This window comes from Microtus oregoni, unplaced genomic scaffold (assembly GCF_018167655.1).
Source record: "Microtus oregoni isolate MIOR12 unplaced genomic scaffold, Mior012 000003F_ref0000135, whole genome shotgun sequence".
Classification (NCBI taxonomy): Eukaryota; Metazoa; Chordata; class Mammalia; order Rodentia; family Cricetidae; genus Microtus; species Microtus oregoni.
In genome coordinates this window covers 64599335-64616623 of record NW_024543062.1, presented here as the reverse complement: position 1 = coordinate 64616623, position 17289 = coordinate 64599335, and the positions used below count along the sequence as shown (strand labels likewise).

Genomic DNA, 17289 nt, shown 5'->3' with positions numbered 1-17289 from the left:
CTGGCTGTTCTGGAACTCACTCTGTAGACCAGGGTGGCCTTGAATTCAGAGATCTGTATCCCTCTGCAGCCCAAGTGCTGGGGCTAAAAGTGTGCACCACCATGGCCCAGCTTTTATTTATTTTTTTCTTCGTTTTCTGGTAGATTCCAAGTGTGAAAGGGGCCAATAAATTGGGCAAACCCAGGCAAACATTTCACTGATGTTTCAAATGTACGAAAGCAGCAGCAGAGGTCACTGGCAAACATGAGATAAACAGGTTGGAAGACGAGACCAGGAGCTGTTCTTTATCCGGTCCTCCAACGTGTTTGTTGAAGGCAGAACCAGCCACAAATTCTCTTTTTATTTATTTATTTTTTTGTTTTTCCTTCCTGTTTCTTTTTTTTTTTAAATATTTGTTTATTTATTATGTATACAACATTCCTTCCATGCCTGCCTGCATGCCAGAAGAGGGCACCAGATCTCATTATAGATGGTTGTGAGCCACCATGTGGTTGCTGGGAATTGAACTCAGGACCTTTCGAAGAGCAGGCAGTGCTCTTAACCTCTGAGCCATCTCTCCAGCCCCCACAAATTCTCTTGAAGCTATTTCAGACAGTCCATTTTTAATATTTTCTTAAAAAAATACAAAGGAAATTAACTCTGTAGGTCAACACAATTAGGGGAAGGAGGGAAAAGTGGAATTCCAGAGCAAAGGGAAAATGTAGCCCAACTTAGGCTATCACCTTCCCAAACTTGCTATAGTAGTAATGTAAGAATTTCACCCTATGGCAGACACAGGGAGCCTCGAGCGGCAGCTCAGGTTCCACTGCCCTTGATTATTTTGTTCCAGGATGAACAGAACACACTCTGAAGACAGGTAAAGAGAACATAGCAGGAGGAGAACTGAATGTACCACACACAGAGAAGTGTGCCCTTAGAACAACAGGGCAATAATCAGGTACCCCCACCCCCTCCCCAAATAAATAGCATGGAAGGGCAGTAATGTAGTAGCATGTGAGTCACCAGAAGTTGGTCTTTCACCCATTCAAAAACAAACACTGCCACGGTGGCATGAGCCTAGTGGGGACGAAGACGATTGTAAAGTCACAAATACTTCTGTTTACCACAGATTGATTGAACGCTGCACATTTACACCCATCCCTTATTCTAACTTTTCTTCCACTGTTATCTCTTAGTCTCCAGTGCCAACATGGTACAATATTCTACATTAGAAAGACCATGGGGATTCAATCCGAGGCGCGTGCGTTAAGAGATGGCAGAGTCCAGGAAACACTTCCCAGGTCAGTGTCCTGGGACCTGCAGCTACCCCGGACAAAGAGAGACCAGCCGGCCTTCAGAGAGATCAGCAAGTGATGACATCCAAGAAGGGAAGAAAGTTCTGAAACTCAAAACCAAAATGGCCAATGAAAATATTGACAACACAGTTGAAAAGAACTGCATTCCATTAAAATCTCATGAGGTCACCAGTCAGACATACACAACTTGAAGGATAATATTCAAGGCGTCCAAGCCCAGACTATGATATCAGACCAGGTGTATCACCTTAAAGACAATAAAAAGGTGCAAGCAACTGCAGAGAAGCCCAAATGGGATGCTAACATGCCTAAAAAATGAGTACTTGGCTACTGTCACGGTCAGATGGTTCAATCTAAGATTAATTTATTTAGAAAGCTCGTGAATGTCAAAGGAGAGAGTCCTGCAACAACCAAAAAACTTCCCATTACTGTGTCTAAAGCCTCAAAGGCTCGGTCTGCGCCTGGAAACGCGGTCAGTATAAGAGCCTCAAGTGTGACTGCGGCCGCCACGTTTGTAAATACTCAATCTGTGAGCACTACGTTGAGGAACACCCTTGTGCGACCACTGTTAGAAGCCTCCACAGTAATACCCAGGGCGCTGGGAAGCAGGGTCCTGGCAGGACCCTTGCCAATGTTACAGTCAGAAAAGGGCCCCTTGAAAAAGACTCACTGCGGTCAGAATGGGCTCTTCCCTGTTGTCGATACCGTCCTCAGGACACAAAGAGAGATAAGGCACCATCAAGAAGCATAGCATCTGAAGATGTAGCCAGGACTAATTTGTCTAATACCAGACTGATAGAAAAGTCGAAAGCTATTGACCAGCGCAGGCACTCAGCAGCAGGAGCAGCTGTCCATAGAAAAATCACAGAAGAAAGAAAAGCTTGGATGACTGAGTGGAGAACTGGCAAAGGGAAAGGGCTAAAAGGCCTCCTAACTTAATAGCTAATCAGTCTGAGCCACAAGGACAAAACAAAAACCCAGTCGAGTCCTTTTGGACTACCAAGGCAGAAGATGAACAGGGATTATTTACTGAAAAAGTAAACAAAACAATTTCTCAATGCCTGAACCTGATTAATAATAAGGGATGGCCAAAAGAAGAAATTTTAGACACAATGAATGACCTGATTCATAATATTCCAGATACCAAAAAAACTTGTTAAGTATTGGATATGTCTTGTACGTATGGAGCTAATCACAAGTCCTATTGAGTCCTATGAGAAGGCCATTCTGGCAGGGGCTCAGCCTATTGAAGAGATGCGCCAAACAATCATAGATATTCTAACAATGAAGAGTCAAGAAAAATTTAATTTGGGAGAAAATACTGAGGAGGCTCATGAAACCAAGGGACATAGCCAGGAAGTAAAAACTGAAGACACAAGTGTCACTCTAGAGCCAGGAGATCCAGGAGCGGAAAATGAGTGTCAGAGGAATGTTCAAGTTTGTGAAAACAGCCAAGACAAGAAACAAAGGATCCAACCAACCATTTTATAACCCCTGATTCAAAAACTGCAGCAGGCTGCCTAATTAGATATAATGTATCTTCTACACCATGCTTGCAAAGATTGAAGAAGATGCAACATGGTAAAAAGTCCACTTTTAAAGAGCTACTAAAGTTTTTCACACCTGTGAGGCATTCAAGAGAAGACTTCTCAATTGCCTGACATGTTAAAAGTCCACGACCTTTCTGTATCCTCACTGGAACAGCTGTCTGAGTTGGGGGAGGATGCTTTCATTTGCTGTCCTAAGGCAGCTCTGTGCCCTCTGTTCTGAGACTGACCTAGCGGGACAGAAACAGTGCTCCTGAGCAAAGGGGGCTGTATGATTCCTGTGGTGGTTTCTCATATGCAGCAGGTCTGAAGCTGTCCATATGCCTAATATGTTAGCTTCTTCACTTTACTAATTACTTACAGCAATAAAGCATAATCAGAAAATGTAGTTTATATAAATTTATATTTTACATTGACTTTTTACTTATGTTTATAATAAATATCTGTATAATGTTCTAATGACATTTTATTTATTGATTGACTTAGTTAATGCTGGAACTGACTTTAGGACCCTACTATGGGGCTACAGTCTGCTGCAATATGCATTTATTTCAGCAACTACATTATGTGGATTCAGAGTGTGGTCCCAATAGAGCACTGTCCTAACATGTGCAAGGCTGTGGATCCAGTCCTTAGCACTGCAGGAACAAATACTGTGACCACAGTAACCAGATTTAAACCTTGCCTCTGAAATACACTCCTAAATTTTTAAAATAATAATAAAAAAGAAAGACCATGGGGTCAAATAATATGTACTCTCCAGCCTTCCAGTTTACACTTCAGTGATCTGGGTTCACTCACATTCCATTCAGTTCATGCCACTTAATCCAAATCTCGACACCAACCATGTCCCCGAAGTGAGAGTAGCATGACTCTCTCCTCTTGCCCTCTCAAATTTTAACAGTGATCTCTTGGTTTCCTCCAGTGGCCGGAGCTACTTTTGTATTTAGAAAAGATACGTTTGTTTCCGGTGGGGGGGGGGAATTACTTTCATTTTTACCAAGTTTATGTAAGGTGATATCCTTCCAGTCACCTAGGATGGACACTGCCTACACTTAGCAGGTCATACTCACCTTAATTCTCTGCAATATATGAAGCACAGCATACATACATACATACATTCTCCCAAGCACACTGTAAGTTAGAAACTGTAAGAAAGTGCTTCGCAGACCAGAGAGAGATGATCTGGTCCCTCATATCCACACATGTACTCTCTTCCCTTGAGTACCTGTCACCCACCCTTCTGAGCAGCATGACCCGTGTGAAGGAGAGTGCGTATCAAGTAAGTACAATCATCACAGCACTGGTGCCTGTAGTTAGCCTGTGCACACAGCGAGAAATAAACATTCTGGAAAGGATCCTTGATTCTCCCACAATCTGTTCCGTGGAGTAGTCATTAGCTCCAGCTGGTGTTCAAATAAGTTACTTTTCTCGGAGAACACACACGCCAGCATCACAACGCTGGGTTCCCATGGAGGCCACTACTTCCCAGCTGTCGATGATTGGGTCGTAACACTCAATGCTACTCAGCAGAGAATTCCCATCATATCTAAGAGGGAGAAAAAGCAAAAGAAATGAGGTTGTCATTCCTTTACACACAAGTCCTACATTTAAAGTATCCCCTGGAGCTGGTCGGACAGCTTAGCAATGGGGCACTTGCCCACCACATGTAAGGTTCCGTCCCCAGTACCTGGGTGGGAGTGAAACAGTCCCAGCAGTTCTTCCCCCACCACACACATTATACCTCTTTCCAAAATGGTGATTGCATCAAATGGATTCTTGCCTTGGATATATAATTCTATCACACTTTCAAAATCCTCACCCTGCAATTGCATAAAGTCTTCCCCGAAGCACTGTGGCTCCTACATAGCATCGTGGAGTGGTCATACTCGTGACGGTTGTCCAGGAATCAGTGCGAATATTGTAAGCTTCAACAGAAGAAAGGTGGGCTGTACCATCAAACCCCCCCACCACATAAATATGGTCATTCAGCAGGGCTACTCCAGCACCTGGAGAAAGAGAGGGGTGGCAAATGAATGGTACTAAGCCTATCATGCGAACCCAGTAAGAAAGCATGGTCACTAGGCTCAATTGTGGAGAAGGCGAGGGACGCAGATGTAAGTAAAACAGGCCTAGAAAAGTGCAATACAAAAATGTTATTCCATGCATTGATAAACCCCTTGGCTGCCGGGCGATGGTGGCGCACGCCTTTAATCCCAGCACTTGGGAGGCAGAGGCAGGCGGATCTCTGTGAGTTTGAGACCAGCCTGGGCTACAAGAGCTAGTTCCAGGACAGGCTCCAAAGCTACAGAGAAACCCTGTCTCGAAAAACCAAAAAAAAAAAAAAAAAAAAAAACCAAAAAAACAAAAAAAAAAACCCTTGGCTAGGACCTGAAATTATAACTGAGGGACTGGCATGGTTCTCTTCTTCGCGTTCATTAACTTAGCCCATCTCTCTTCAGTCGGAGGAAAGGGTGTTAGTAATGGTGGAAGCACAATGGCCATGGTGCTGCTGCGATTTCTGTCCAGACGCAGTTAACTGGAACAGCAGTGCTGCTGTTACACCATAGCCCACTCCACATCACGAGTTCTCAGCTGCTGCTGGAATGAACCTCTACGGTAGCATACTTGCCTAGTACATGCAAGGCCCTGTGTGCAATACTCAGAATTAAAAAAAAAAAAGATTTTATCCTTGGGTATTAGAGAGTTTACGTAATTTACTGTCATTTATTTATCAGGCGTATGGCATGCATCTGTAATCCCAGTACTCGGGAGGCTGAAGTTGGTGTGACCTACAAACTACATACAGTGAGATCTTAGATAAAAAAAAATCATGGTGTAACTGGAAGCCAGAGCAGGAGGACAACCTTACAGCAAGCTGTGCACCAACCAAGACTACACAGTAAGACCCTCAAAACAAAGTCCAGGAAGGATGCCAGGTGGTGGTGGTGCACGCCTTTAATCCCAGCACTTGGGAGGCAGAGACAGGAGGATCTCTGTGAGTTCGAGATCAACCTGGTCTACAGAATGAGTTCCAGGACAGGCTCCAAAGCTACAGAGTAATCCTGTCTCGAAAAACCAAAACGTCCAGGAAGAAGTAGTGGATGACACCTTTAAGCCCAGCACTCAGGGAGGCAGGTGGATCCCTTGAGTTCGAGGCCAGCCTAGTCTACAAAAGTGAGTTCCAGGACAGCCAGGGCTACACAGAGAAACCCTGTGTCAGGGAAAAAAAATAAAAAATAGTCCAAAGAGTTTTAAAAATCAAAGATACAAAACTCAACACAATGAAAGCATTGATTTAAACATGTACTTCACACACAAAGTTATGCAAGCTAGACAAAAATGCAATAGAAAAAGGCACTAAAAGAACAAGTAAGAAATTTCTGTCTTCAAATTTATAATCTAATTCAAAGTTTAAACTGTCTTTACGTAGCATTTATAGAAAGCAGAGGTGAGAGAGGCCAGACTGTGCCTGTTCACAGTGAGTCTATGGCAAGCAAGAAGTACAGCTCCTCTGACCCCACAACCTGTAACTACACCAACACCCCACACCTCGGGACTGTCAGCACCTTCATCCCATTGCAGATTTGGTCTTACCAGAACGTTTGGTGGCCATGGGTGTAACATTAGTCCAGTGTCCTGTATGGGGATCATATTTCTCAACTGAATTTAATATATTCAAGCCATCATATCCTCCTGAAAGACAAAGCAAAGAATATTTCAGGAAGAAAGGCAGATGCTCACAGGTTCATTTTTGTTGGTCTTTGGTGAGTAATTCAACTGACTCAGTTTTAGTTCTTCCAGAGTTCCAGCTCAAATATGCAACACCCTACATTTTGCTTACAAGAAAAATATAATCCTATTCATGGACAACGTATTGGGATAGACCAGAGCTCTTGCTGAAGCAAGTATATGCACTTAATTCTGGTAAAAGTGATGCCTTCCAGAGTCTGCTAAACATTGACCTCTCTGTATCCCACATCCCAGACTCATACCTAGACAGTAGATTATTCCGCTGGCCACCACTAGTCCTGCACCCTCTCGAGCTGTCTGCATATCTCCCAGCATGCTCCACTGATCAATGTTTGGGTCATACCGCTCCATACTTGTATGACGCCTGCTTCCATCAAAGCCTCCAGAGACGTAAATCATGTCTGCTCAGAATAAACAAATTAGACTATTAAGAATGAGAAATTAAAAAAAGAAAGAATACAAAATTACCCATTGTTAAGATGGAGGGTCGCACACGTGAATGTAATTACAGCGCCTGGGAGGTTCAGGCAGGAGTTCAGGAGTGTAACCCATTGTTCCCCTGGCCCCAACATAGGATTTTCTCATTGATTATTTGGGAATTTCATTTACCACTGAATATATGGGCAACACAAACTATACTTGGTGTATTTTTTTTCTTAAAATTTTCTTGGGGAGGGCACAAGTACAGACCTGGGAGGAATGTGAATTGAGTATGATCAGGGTGCATACTCTTTCTTTCCCTTAAAGAAAACTGAGCCCTTTCCATCACTCTGATGGAAGTCATCAACTGTGAAGAGCTACATTTCAGCATTTTATTACAAATTTTTCAAAAATTTATTTATTCATTAATTTTCCAAGATAGGGTTTCTATGTGTAACCCTGGCTGTCCTGGAACTCACTCTGTAGACGAGGATGGTCTCAAACTCACAGAGACCCACCTGCCCCTGCCTCCCAACTGCTGGGTTAAAGATGTACACCACCACGGCCCAGCCAGATCTATTTTTATTTTATGTGTATTTTTGTTTTACCTGTATGTATGTTTGTGTGAGGGTGTCGGATCCTGGAGTTACAGAGATAGTTGTCAGCCGCCATGTGGGTGCCAGGAATTGAAACAGAGTCCTCTACAGGAGCAATGATCTTTACCACTGAGCCATCCCTTCAGCCCCATTATTCCAGAATTTAAGAACCTTCTTCAATGGCTTCCCGTTTAGACTGTTTCTTTTCTTTGGGGTGGGGGTGGGGGGTAAGGCCATTTTTGACTAGAGACTAAGTTCAAGGCTAGCCTGAGCTATATGAGATCTTATCCCAAGCAAATAAATTTCTTAGTATTTCTTCAAGTTGATTTTTATTATTTCTTAAATTTCCCATTTTATGTATATGAATTGTACATGGAACTATATGACCCTACATAAGGACATTGTAAAATTATATTTTTACATTATCGTAAAAGTATATATGTACTCTGAGCATTTTCCCTTTATGTGGTAAGTTATTTAAGTCTCAGAAGCAAGAAAGACAGAACAAAGACTTTAAAGTCTTGCATGGTGGCTTATACGTAAACCCAGGAGGCTTAGGTAGAAAGACTACAGGTTCAAGACCAGGGTGGGCTACATAGTGGTATTTAATGAAACACATCTCAATTAAAAAATTATATATATAAACCAGTGTAAGCCAGGAGTCCAAGGTGTGGTGGTACAGAGTCCTGAAAACCCAGCACTAAGTAAGGCTGAGGCAGAGGTGGGTGGATTATGAGTTTAAGGTGAATCTGAGCTTTATTAAATAGTGAAATTGTTTCAAGAGAAAAAAGAAAAACAAAAACAAAAATAACCAAAAAAGAATGGTGTATGATGACATACTTAAATACTGAAAAGCATTTGAAGACTGCACGAATGGAGTTTATAAAAATATAACCAGCGCTTTTACTATACAGCACACCGGAACTTGAACACTCAATTTTGTAGCCAGTGTTGAAATGCCAACAAAAGAGTAGTTTCAGTTAATAATGACATATCAAAAGGTAAGAATGAGCATTTGAACGTAGACATTTATCGGATGTCATGCTCCCACAGACAGTAGAAGGGGTAAGAGCAATAGTGCAGCTAAAAGAAGATGGAAACACTATCTGCCACCAAGCCTACCTCCCAGTGTGGTAGCTCCAGCAAGGCCTCGTCGCACATTCATAGGGGCCACAGAATACCAGACTCCATCTTCATCTGCTGTGTAGTCTAGACATTCCACTGAGCTGAGGCGGGAACGGCCATCATACCCACCAATTACATAGATCCGATCATGCAAGGACACTGAGGCCACATACCGTCTTTTCCGAGTGATGCTCTATGGGTTTGGGAGAGAAGAGAAACAACAGTATTACCGCTGGGCAAGTCCCAGTCCTGCCTTTTCTTTCAATACCCTGCCTCTTTCCATCTTCTTTGCCAATAGAAACCTCCTTGTGGCTAAGGGTCATCCCAAAGGGGCTACAAGGTGACTGCCCACAGAGTGAAATCCTTCGACCGCATTCCAATGTTTACAAAAGAGTTCATGGCACTGGGCCAAGAGATCGAATGTCCTTCCCTAAGAAAAGTACTGACATACTGCTAATCCAAGAGCCAGGACTGAAATACCCTAAAGGGTAAGAGTGGCCAAAGATTTTCCATGTCTGCTCAGAGATGGTTCTTGTTGATGCAGTACTGAAATCTGAAGGGAGACACAAACTTAGGATTTCAGTTAGACAGAACAACCCTGAGTTCAGTCTAGCACAAGTTGCTCAGTCTAAACTAAGCTGGGTGTGGTGGTGGTATACAGACGGGTAATGCCAGCCATTTATCAGCAAGAAGCAGGATTGCCACAAGTTCAAGGTCAGCCTGAGGTACACACTGAGTATCAGGCCCAGCCAGCAAGACTCTATCTCAAAAAACCATCTAGATGTAGTGGCTCACAGTGCAGCGCTGGCTCTAAGGAGGGTGAGGGAGGAAGAAAGTCTACAAGTCTGAGGCCAGCCAGGGCTACACAGAGACTCTGTCTCAAAAAACAAAGCAGAAAGATGGTTTGGTGAGTAAAGTAAATATACTGCCAAGGCTGACGACCCAAGTTTGACCCCTGAAAGATCTCTGACTTCCACACACATGCTATAGCACAGGCATGCTCACACATGTGGACATACATTAAAGAAAAGAAGAGCTGGGCGGTGGTGGCGCACACCTTTAATCCCAGCACTCAGGAGGCAGAGGCAGGTGGATCTCTGTGAGTTCGAGGCCAGCCTGGTATACACAGCGAGTTCCAGACAGGCTCCAACGCTACACAGAAACTGTCTCGAAAAACCAAAACCAAAACCAAAAAAAAAAAAAAAAAAAAAAAAAAAAAAAGAAAAGAAAACAAGAAACACAGGAAGAAATAGGAAAAATCCAAGAAACAACCACTCCCACCCAAAGAAAAGAAATTTTTCTACTCTCAAAGCTGATCATTTATGATCTAGTGTCAGCAACCAATGACACTTAAACTCTGCCAAATACAGTTCCACGATGACTTACTGGCAAAAAGCTCCACTCCTGTGTCTTGGGGTCATATTTCTCTACCACATCAATGGGAGACTGCTGGCTTCCGAAGCCCCCAACCACCAGAAGCACCTCATTGGCTCCTAAGGACAAAGGCAGGAAAAGGCAGGTTACTTCACCTTGCCTAAGTAAATACTTACAGGGAAATATAAGTACAAAGGTTCAAATAGGTTAAAGACGTCTTTTTTGGTGGCACTAGGTATTGTACCTAGGGCTTCCATGTTCTATCACTAGGAAACCATTCCGATCCCACAATTTTTTATGTTAAGGTCTGAAGAGATGGCTCAGCAGTTAAGAGCACTAGCTTCTCTTCCAGAGATCCTGAGTTCAACCACATGGTGGCTCACAACCATCTGTAGTGAGAACTGGTGCCCCCTTCTGGTCTGCAGACATACATGCAGGCAGAACACTATATACATAATAAATAAATCTTTAAAAACATTTTGTTTTAAATGTTAAGACAGTCTCACTAAGCTGCTCACTCTGTGCACAGCCAGGAGGGTCTCAGTTTCCCACACAGCTAGCTGACAAGTCTGTGTCACCAGGCCCAGGCAGGAAGCCTTAGTATTTGTAGGGCTGTGTGATAGGAAGCTATCTATTTTTATATTGTGTATCGATCTATTTGAGGGTGAGGGTGTGTATGTGTTTGAGTGTGTGTGGGGGCATGTGCGTGCCATGGGTCCATACTGCTCTCTGACTCCTGGAGCTGTGCAGTCAGGCTGGGCAGGCTCCCCAGCCTGCTCGGGGCCTCCTCTGCTCCACTGCAGCACTTGACTCACGGGTTCTCACGCTCCTGCCGCACTTTACCAGCTGAGCCATCTCCCCACCTCAGGAGGTACTTCTTTTTGTTTGCTTGTTTTTCAAGACAGGGCTTCTCTGTAGCTTTGAGTCTGTCCTGGAATTCACTCTGTAGACCAGGCTGCCTACCTCTGCCTCCCGAGTGCTGGGATTAAAGGTGTGCACCACCACCGCCTGGCAGAAAGGTACTTCTTTCTGAGGCTGTAACTCCAAAGCTGTCCACAAGTGCCCCTCCATCCAACACACAAAATGTTAAAACGAACAAAGGAAGAAAGCTCTTTTATTTTCTTACGGAAAGTAACATTCTGTACACCAAACTTTCCTTCTCCTACAGTCTTATTTCTGGCCATGGCTCTCTTCAAAGGGCAGTCTTAGCAGAGTTCTCCTGGGCATCTACTCTGTAAACTCATGAAAACCATTTGGTGAACTGGACAATCCAGGAACTAATGGGCTTGTAAACATCGTGTCTGGCAGATGGTGGTACTGCATACCTTTAATCTCAGAGTACTCATACACAATATACATCACTTTATTATTATGAGCAACAGACTCCACACAATATTTTTAAAACAACGAAGGTAACCACATATTTACTGGAATAATGCTGAGGTATGCAAATTAAACATGAATTGCTAACTATCCTGCATTCCACCTGTGGTAACCCTGCTGAAGGCTGAGTGTCGTGGGTCTTTGCTTCTACAAATGAGCTTCTTAAGTGCTGAGGATCAAACCCAAGGCCTGCCATTTGCAATAAGCACTCCATCATGAGCTATACGCCTAGCAATGTCCCAAAAACGACTGCTGTTTTATCCTTAGATGTGTAGTCAGCACAGCTTGGTGCTCAGTGGCACAGGCTTGTGGTCCAGATACTTCGGAGGTGGAAGCAAGAGAAGTAAGAACTTTAGGTCTGACAAGGTTACAGAGAGAATTTCTATTTCAAAAAGAATAAAAAGAAGAAAAGAAAAAGCTGGGGCCAGGGAGCTGGCTCAGCAGGAAAAGGTATTTACCACCAAGCTTGAGAACCTCAAGTGCGAGCCCCAGGACCCATATGGAGGAAAGAGAAGTGACTTTTGCAAGCTGCCCTCTGATCACCACACACACCAAGGTAATAAATAATAATAGGTATTATTATTTAGATATCGTTTCTTTAAACGATAAAAGTCCCAGCTATGCATACATGACTCAGTGTTTTGCATAGTTCCATAACACCCCGCTGTATGGTCATATTATAATTCATTCATTCTTCTACTGATGGAACTTGGTTTGTATATCTTTTTTTGTTTGTTTGTTTGTATTGCTATAGGGTTTATTTTTATTTTTTTAGTTTCTTTTTGTTTGTTTTGGTTTTTTTAATATTTATTTATTTATTTATTAAGTATACAATATTCTGTCTGTCTGTATGCCCACAGGCCAGAGGAGGACACCAGACCCCATTACAGATGGTTGTGAGCCACCATGTGGTTGCTGGGAATTGAACTCAGGACCTTTGGAAGAGCAGGCAATGCTCTTAACCGCTGAGCCATCTCTCCAGCCCCTGTATATCTTTTTTTTAATCAATAATTTATCATAAACATACTCATCCTTACATAATAGATACACTGGTAATTATCTCCCTCCCCCCATTTCAACAAGAATTCTTAGAATAAAGGCAATATATGGCTGGTATAATTTTTTCCTTGGCTTAGTAATATGAATATATGTAATACTTCTCACATTTATTTATTTATTTATTTATTTATTGTTTTTCGAGACAGGGTTTCTCTGTAGCTTTATTTATTTATTTATTTTTAATTTTTATTTTTTTTTTTGTTTTTTCGAGACAGGGTTTCTCTGTGGTTTTTTGGAGCCTGTTCTGGAACTAGCTCTTGTAGACCAGGCTGGTCTCGAACTCACAGAGATCCGCCTGCCTCTGCCTCCTGAGTGCTGGGATTAAAGGTGTGCGCCACCACCGCCCGTCTCTGTAGCTTTTGAGCCTGTTCTGGAACTGACTTTGTAGATCAGGCTGGCCTCAAGCTCACTAAGATTTGCCTGCCTCTGCCTCCCAAGTGCTGGAATTAAAGGCGTGTGCCACCACCATCCTGCTATGTAGTACTATTTTTATGATTAGAAAAGCTAGCATATATTATAATTAGAAAAAGAAAATGGGTGTGGTGACTCATGCCTGTAATCCTGGGACGTAGAAGCTGAGTCAGGACTGCTTGAGTTCAGGGTCAGCAGGTCGACAGTGAGCTCTAGGCCAGACAGGACTACAAGTAGTATGAGAGCCCATCTAAAAACAACGGAACAAAACAAATCCTCCAAACCAAAAAAGAAACAGAAGTTAGAACCAATGTTTTCCTATAATTGTTGTTTCCTATATTGTTACACTTTTATTTATCCCTTAATATATATTTTTGTATATAGTTTATGATATATAGAACACATTTTGTCATCCTGCAAGAATTAGTACCTTTCTTAACCATTTTTGGTAGATTTTTTTGTTCAATGCTCTTCTTAATTTCTGAACCATCTCTCCAGCCAAGTATTTTTTTTAATTTATGTATTTTTATGATTTATTTATTTTTATTTTACGTGCACTGGTGTTTGCTTACCTCCATGTCTGTGTGAGGGTGTCATACCTTGTAACTGGAGTAAACATGAGCAGTGAACCCAGGCCTTCTGGAAAAGCAGCCAGGACTCTTAACCAGAGTCATCTCTCCAGCCCCATGTGTTTTTATATATGTATGTGCATGTGTTCCTGCATAGACTTATGTGTAGTACAAGTGTGCAGATACCTGTGGAGACCAGAAGAGGGCCTCAGATCCCCTGAACTGGAGTTATCAGTGGTAGTGAGCCACCTCATGTGGGTCTTTTGAAAGAGCAGTAAGTGCTCTTAACCCTAAGCAATGTCTCAAGCCCCAGTTCTTTTTCTCCCTCACTCCTCTCTTTAAATATGCATCTTTAGAGGCTGAAGAGATGGCTCAGAAGTTAAGAGCACTGTGCTCTTCCAGAGGTCCTGAGTTCAATTCCCAGCACCCACATGGTGGCTCACAACAGTCTGTCTGTAACTCTAGTTCCAAGGGATCTGATGTCATCTTCTGGCCTCTATGGGCACTGGACACATATGGTACACATACATGCATCATGCATATAGGAAAACACTCATTCTCTCTCTCTCTCTCTCTCTCTCTCTCTCTCACACACACACACACACACACACACACACACACACACACGTGTGTGTGTATCTGTGTGTGTATATATATATATATATGTATCCTTAAAAATAAAGTAAAACTAACCCTTATTTTAGAGGTAAAAGCAGAGAAGCAAGTAAGTTTTGTTTTGTTTTCTTGAGATAGGGTCTACTACATAGTCCTGAAATCACTGTGCAGACCAGGCTGGTCTTGAACTCAAGAGATCAACCTGACTCAGCCTCCTTAGTGCTGGGATTAATGGTGTGTGCTAACATACCCAGTTAAGATCAGATAAACTGCTATCACCAATTAGTCACTGGTAGAACTTAGATCTGGACCTATGTCTGTAAAATTATAGCTAGCATCGGTACCACTTCTGTGACAATAACTGTCCTAGCCTTTACCTACATTTCTTCATTTAATCACTAACTTTGTTAGAGCTACGTTGCTTCCCAGTTCACAGATAAGGCAACTGAAGCACAGACAGGTTAAACTTCCTTCTAAGGTAAATGGTAAACTGGAAATCTGTACCACAAATCTGGCCTCAAAAGTCAGGATTTTACATATTGTATGTGATTGCTAAAAGCCTTGTATTTCATGATTTTTTTTTGTTTGTTTGAGACAATCTCTCATGTTGACTTTTAGCTTTCTATGTACCCAAGGATGACCTTAATCTTCTGCCTCCCTCTACTTCCTAATTATAGGCATTGACTACCATACCCAGTTTATATTGTGCTGGGGAATGAACCCAGGGCTAGGAAAGCACCCTACCAACTGAGCTACAGCCCCAGCTCTGAGCCCTTTGTTTAAATTCTGAAACAAAAATTTAATGCTACATAATATATAATTTATAAAATTTAGGGGCTGGAGAGATGGCTCAGAGGTTAAGAGCACTGACTGTTCTTCCAAAGGTCCTGAGTTCAATTCCTAGCAACCATATGGTGGCTCACAACCATCTGTAATGGGGTCTGGTGTCCTCTTCTGGCCTGCAGACATACATGGAAGGAATTCTGTATACATAATAAATAAATAAATATTTTTAAAAAATTTATAAAATTTATAAAATGTTTTCCCTCTACCTAGTTTACTCTCCAATAGTTATGTGACATAAAGATACTCTCAGATTATAGGAAATAAAAGTTTAAAATGGCAGTGCTTTGTCTATGAAGAATAAAAGCAGGTCTGAAATAAGTCCACTGTCTGTATTACAGCTAGGGCTGAAAACTGCCCCTCACTCTGCCAGGAATACCAGCTTACCTAGGCGGGCTCTTGTCCTGGGTCCTTGCATCTGACTCCGGAGTTCAGGCCTCAGGTGAAATTTCTTTGCTTCATCAACTAGATCCCTGCACTGTAAACTACAGCGGATGAAAGGCTAAAATATAGAAGACATTTCTAATATTAAGAACAAAATGACATGAAGAAGCATTTACTTATGTTAACACGGTAAATAATGGTCAGTAAGATTTTTTTTTTTTTTTTTTTGATTTTCGAGACAGGGTTTCTCTGTAGTTTTTGGTGCCTGTCCTGGAACTAGCTCTTGTAGACCAGGCTGGCCTCGAACTCACAGAGATCCTCCTGCCTCTGCCTCCCGAGTGCTGGGATTAAAGGCATGCGCCACCACTGCCTGGCCTCTTGTTTTTTGTTTTAAATTTTGGGGGAGGTCCCTACCTTTTGTTTATTTGATTGAGACAAGTTCTCATTTAGCCTAGACTGGCCTTGAACTATCGATCCTCCTAGCTCCATCTACCAAGAGTTGATATTATAGGACTTCATCCCAACAGACCTAGCAAATTGTATAAACTAAACAATTAAAAAACCATTTTTATGGTTAATTTTCAAAACGACTGGGTCCTGGTCAAGATGGTCCTTGCCTATATGTTATAAATCAGTGCTTGCCAAAATACAGTTATGCCAATATAGAATCACTTGGTAAGAGAGAACCTCAATTAAGGAACTGCCCCCATCAGATTGGATGTGCAGGCCATTTCTTTTTTTTTTAAATTTATTTATTATGTATATAGTGTTCTGGGCACCAGATCTCATTATAGATGGGTGTGAGCCATCATGTGGTTGCTGGGAATTGAACTCAGGACCTCCGGAACAGCAGTCAGTTCTCTTAACCTCTGAGCCATCTCTCCAGCCCTTGCAGGGCATTTCTTATTAGTGACTGATGTGGGAGGTTGATGTGGGAGTGATTTCTTATTAATAAAGAAACTGCCTAGGCCCATTTGATAGGCCAACCCTTAGGTAGGCGGAGAAAACAGAACAGAATGCTGGGAGAAAGAAGCTGAGTCAGGTGGTCGCCATGGTTCTCCCACTTCAGACAGACGCAGGTTAAGATTTTCCCTGGTAAGCCACCTCTTGGGCTACACAGATTATTAGAAATGGGTTAGATCAATATGTAAGAGCTAGCCAATAAGAGGCTGGAACTAATGAGCCAGGCAGTGTTTAAAAGAATACAGTTTCCGTGTAATTATTTCGGGTAAAGCTAGTCGGGTGGCGGGAAGCGGCCCAAGGCCTTTATTACAACAGGAGATACCACTTCTTAGCAGGTGGTGGCCTTGGGCTGTATCAGAAAGCAAGCTGAGCAAGTCAATGGGAGCAAGCCAGTAACAGTGTTCCTCAAGGTCTCTGCTTCAGCTCCTACTTCCAGGTTCCTATTCTGAGCTCCTGCCCTGGGTTCCTTGCCCTCCCCAAGCTGCTTGTGGTCATGGTCTTTATCACAGCAAAGGAGGACAGCACTCCAGAAAACAGATGGTATACATATATATGCCAACAGTCATGTCAGGGCAGCAGGTGGCAATTGTCTGCAGGAGATCAGCCCACCCAGAAGCAAAGCTCTGATGGGTAAATCTCTGGTAGGCAAAGTCCTGAAAGCCTCGGCACCAAAATGCCTCTTGCTACTGCTGTGTCTTTGCATGTTTGCCACTGCCATTTTATCTGGTGTGTGACACTACATTAAGGTCAGTGGGATCTCCCACGCCCATTCACACTGAGATCTGCCTGCTGCTGCCTCCTGAGTGCTGGGATTAAAGGTGTGCACCACCACCGCCTGGCCCTGTGGATTATTTTTAAAGATGATTTTTTTTTTCTTAAACTGTACTGTTTAAAGTGTTGCCCATACCCCTGATAAAACAAAGGCTGCAGAAGAAGAGAGAAAAATAGAACA

At 42.6% G+C, this 17289-nt stretch overlaps 1 protein-coding gene and 1 pseudogene across 4 annotated transcripts in view; one reads left to right on the top strand and one right to left on the bottom strand.

Moving 5' to 3' along the window:
• The first annotated feature begins 1252 nt into the window (after positions 1 to 1252).
• On the top strand, positions 1253 to 3065 carry LOC121446208 (annotated as a pseudogene).
• Klhl12 (kelch like family member 12) overlaps positions 2912 to 17289 on the bottom strand; it is a 36883-nt gene continuing 22505 nt past the window's right edge. For 3 of the 4 annotated variants that reach the window (XM_041648447.1, XM_041648448.1, XM_041648449.1), the window contains exons 6-12: positions 15378 to 15492; positions 10123 to 10229; positions 8734 to 8929; positions 6838 to 6996; positions 6440 to 6538; positions 4665 to 4851; positions 2912 to 4391 (exon numbers count right to left, since the gene is read on the bottom strand). In XM_041648447.1, the coding sequence (XP_041504381.1) occupies positions 4265 to 4391; positions 4665 to 4851; positions 6440 to 6538; positions 6838 to 6996; positions 8734 to 8929; positions 10123 to 10229; positions 15378 to 15492 (990 nt within the window). In that variant the 3' untranslated portion in view covers positions 2912 to 4264. The remainder of the gene's footprint in view (positions 4392 to 4664; positions 4852 to 6439; positions 6539 to 6837; positions 6997 to 8733; positions 8930 to 10122; positions 10230 to 15377; positions 15493 to 17289) is intronic. The other variant, XM_041648450.1, reaches the window with a different exon arrangement.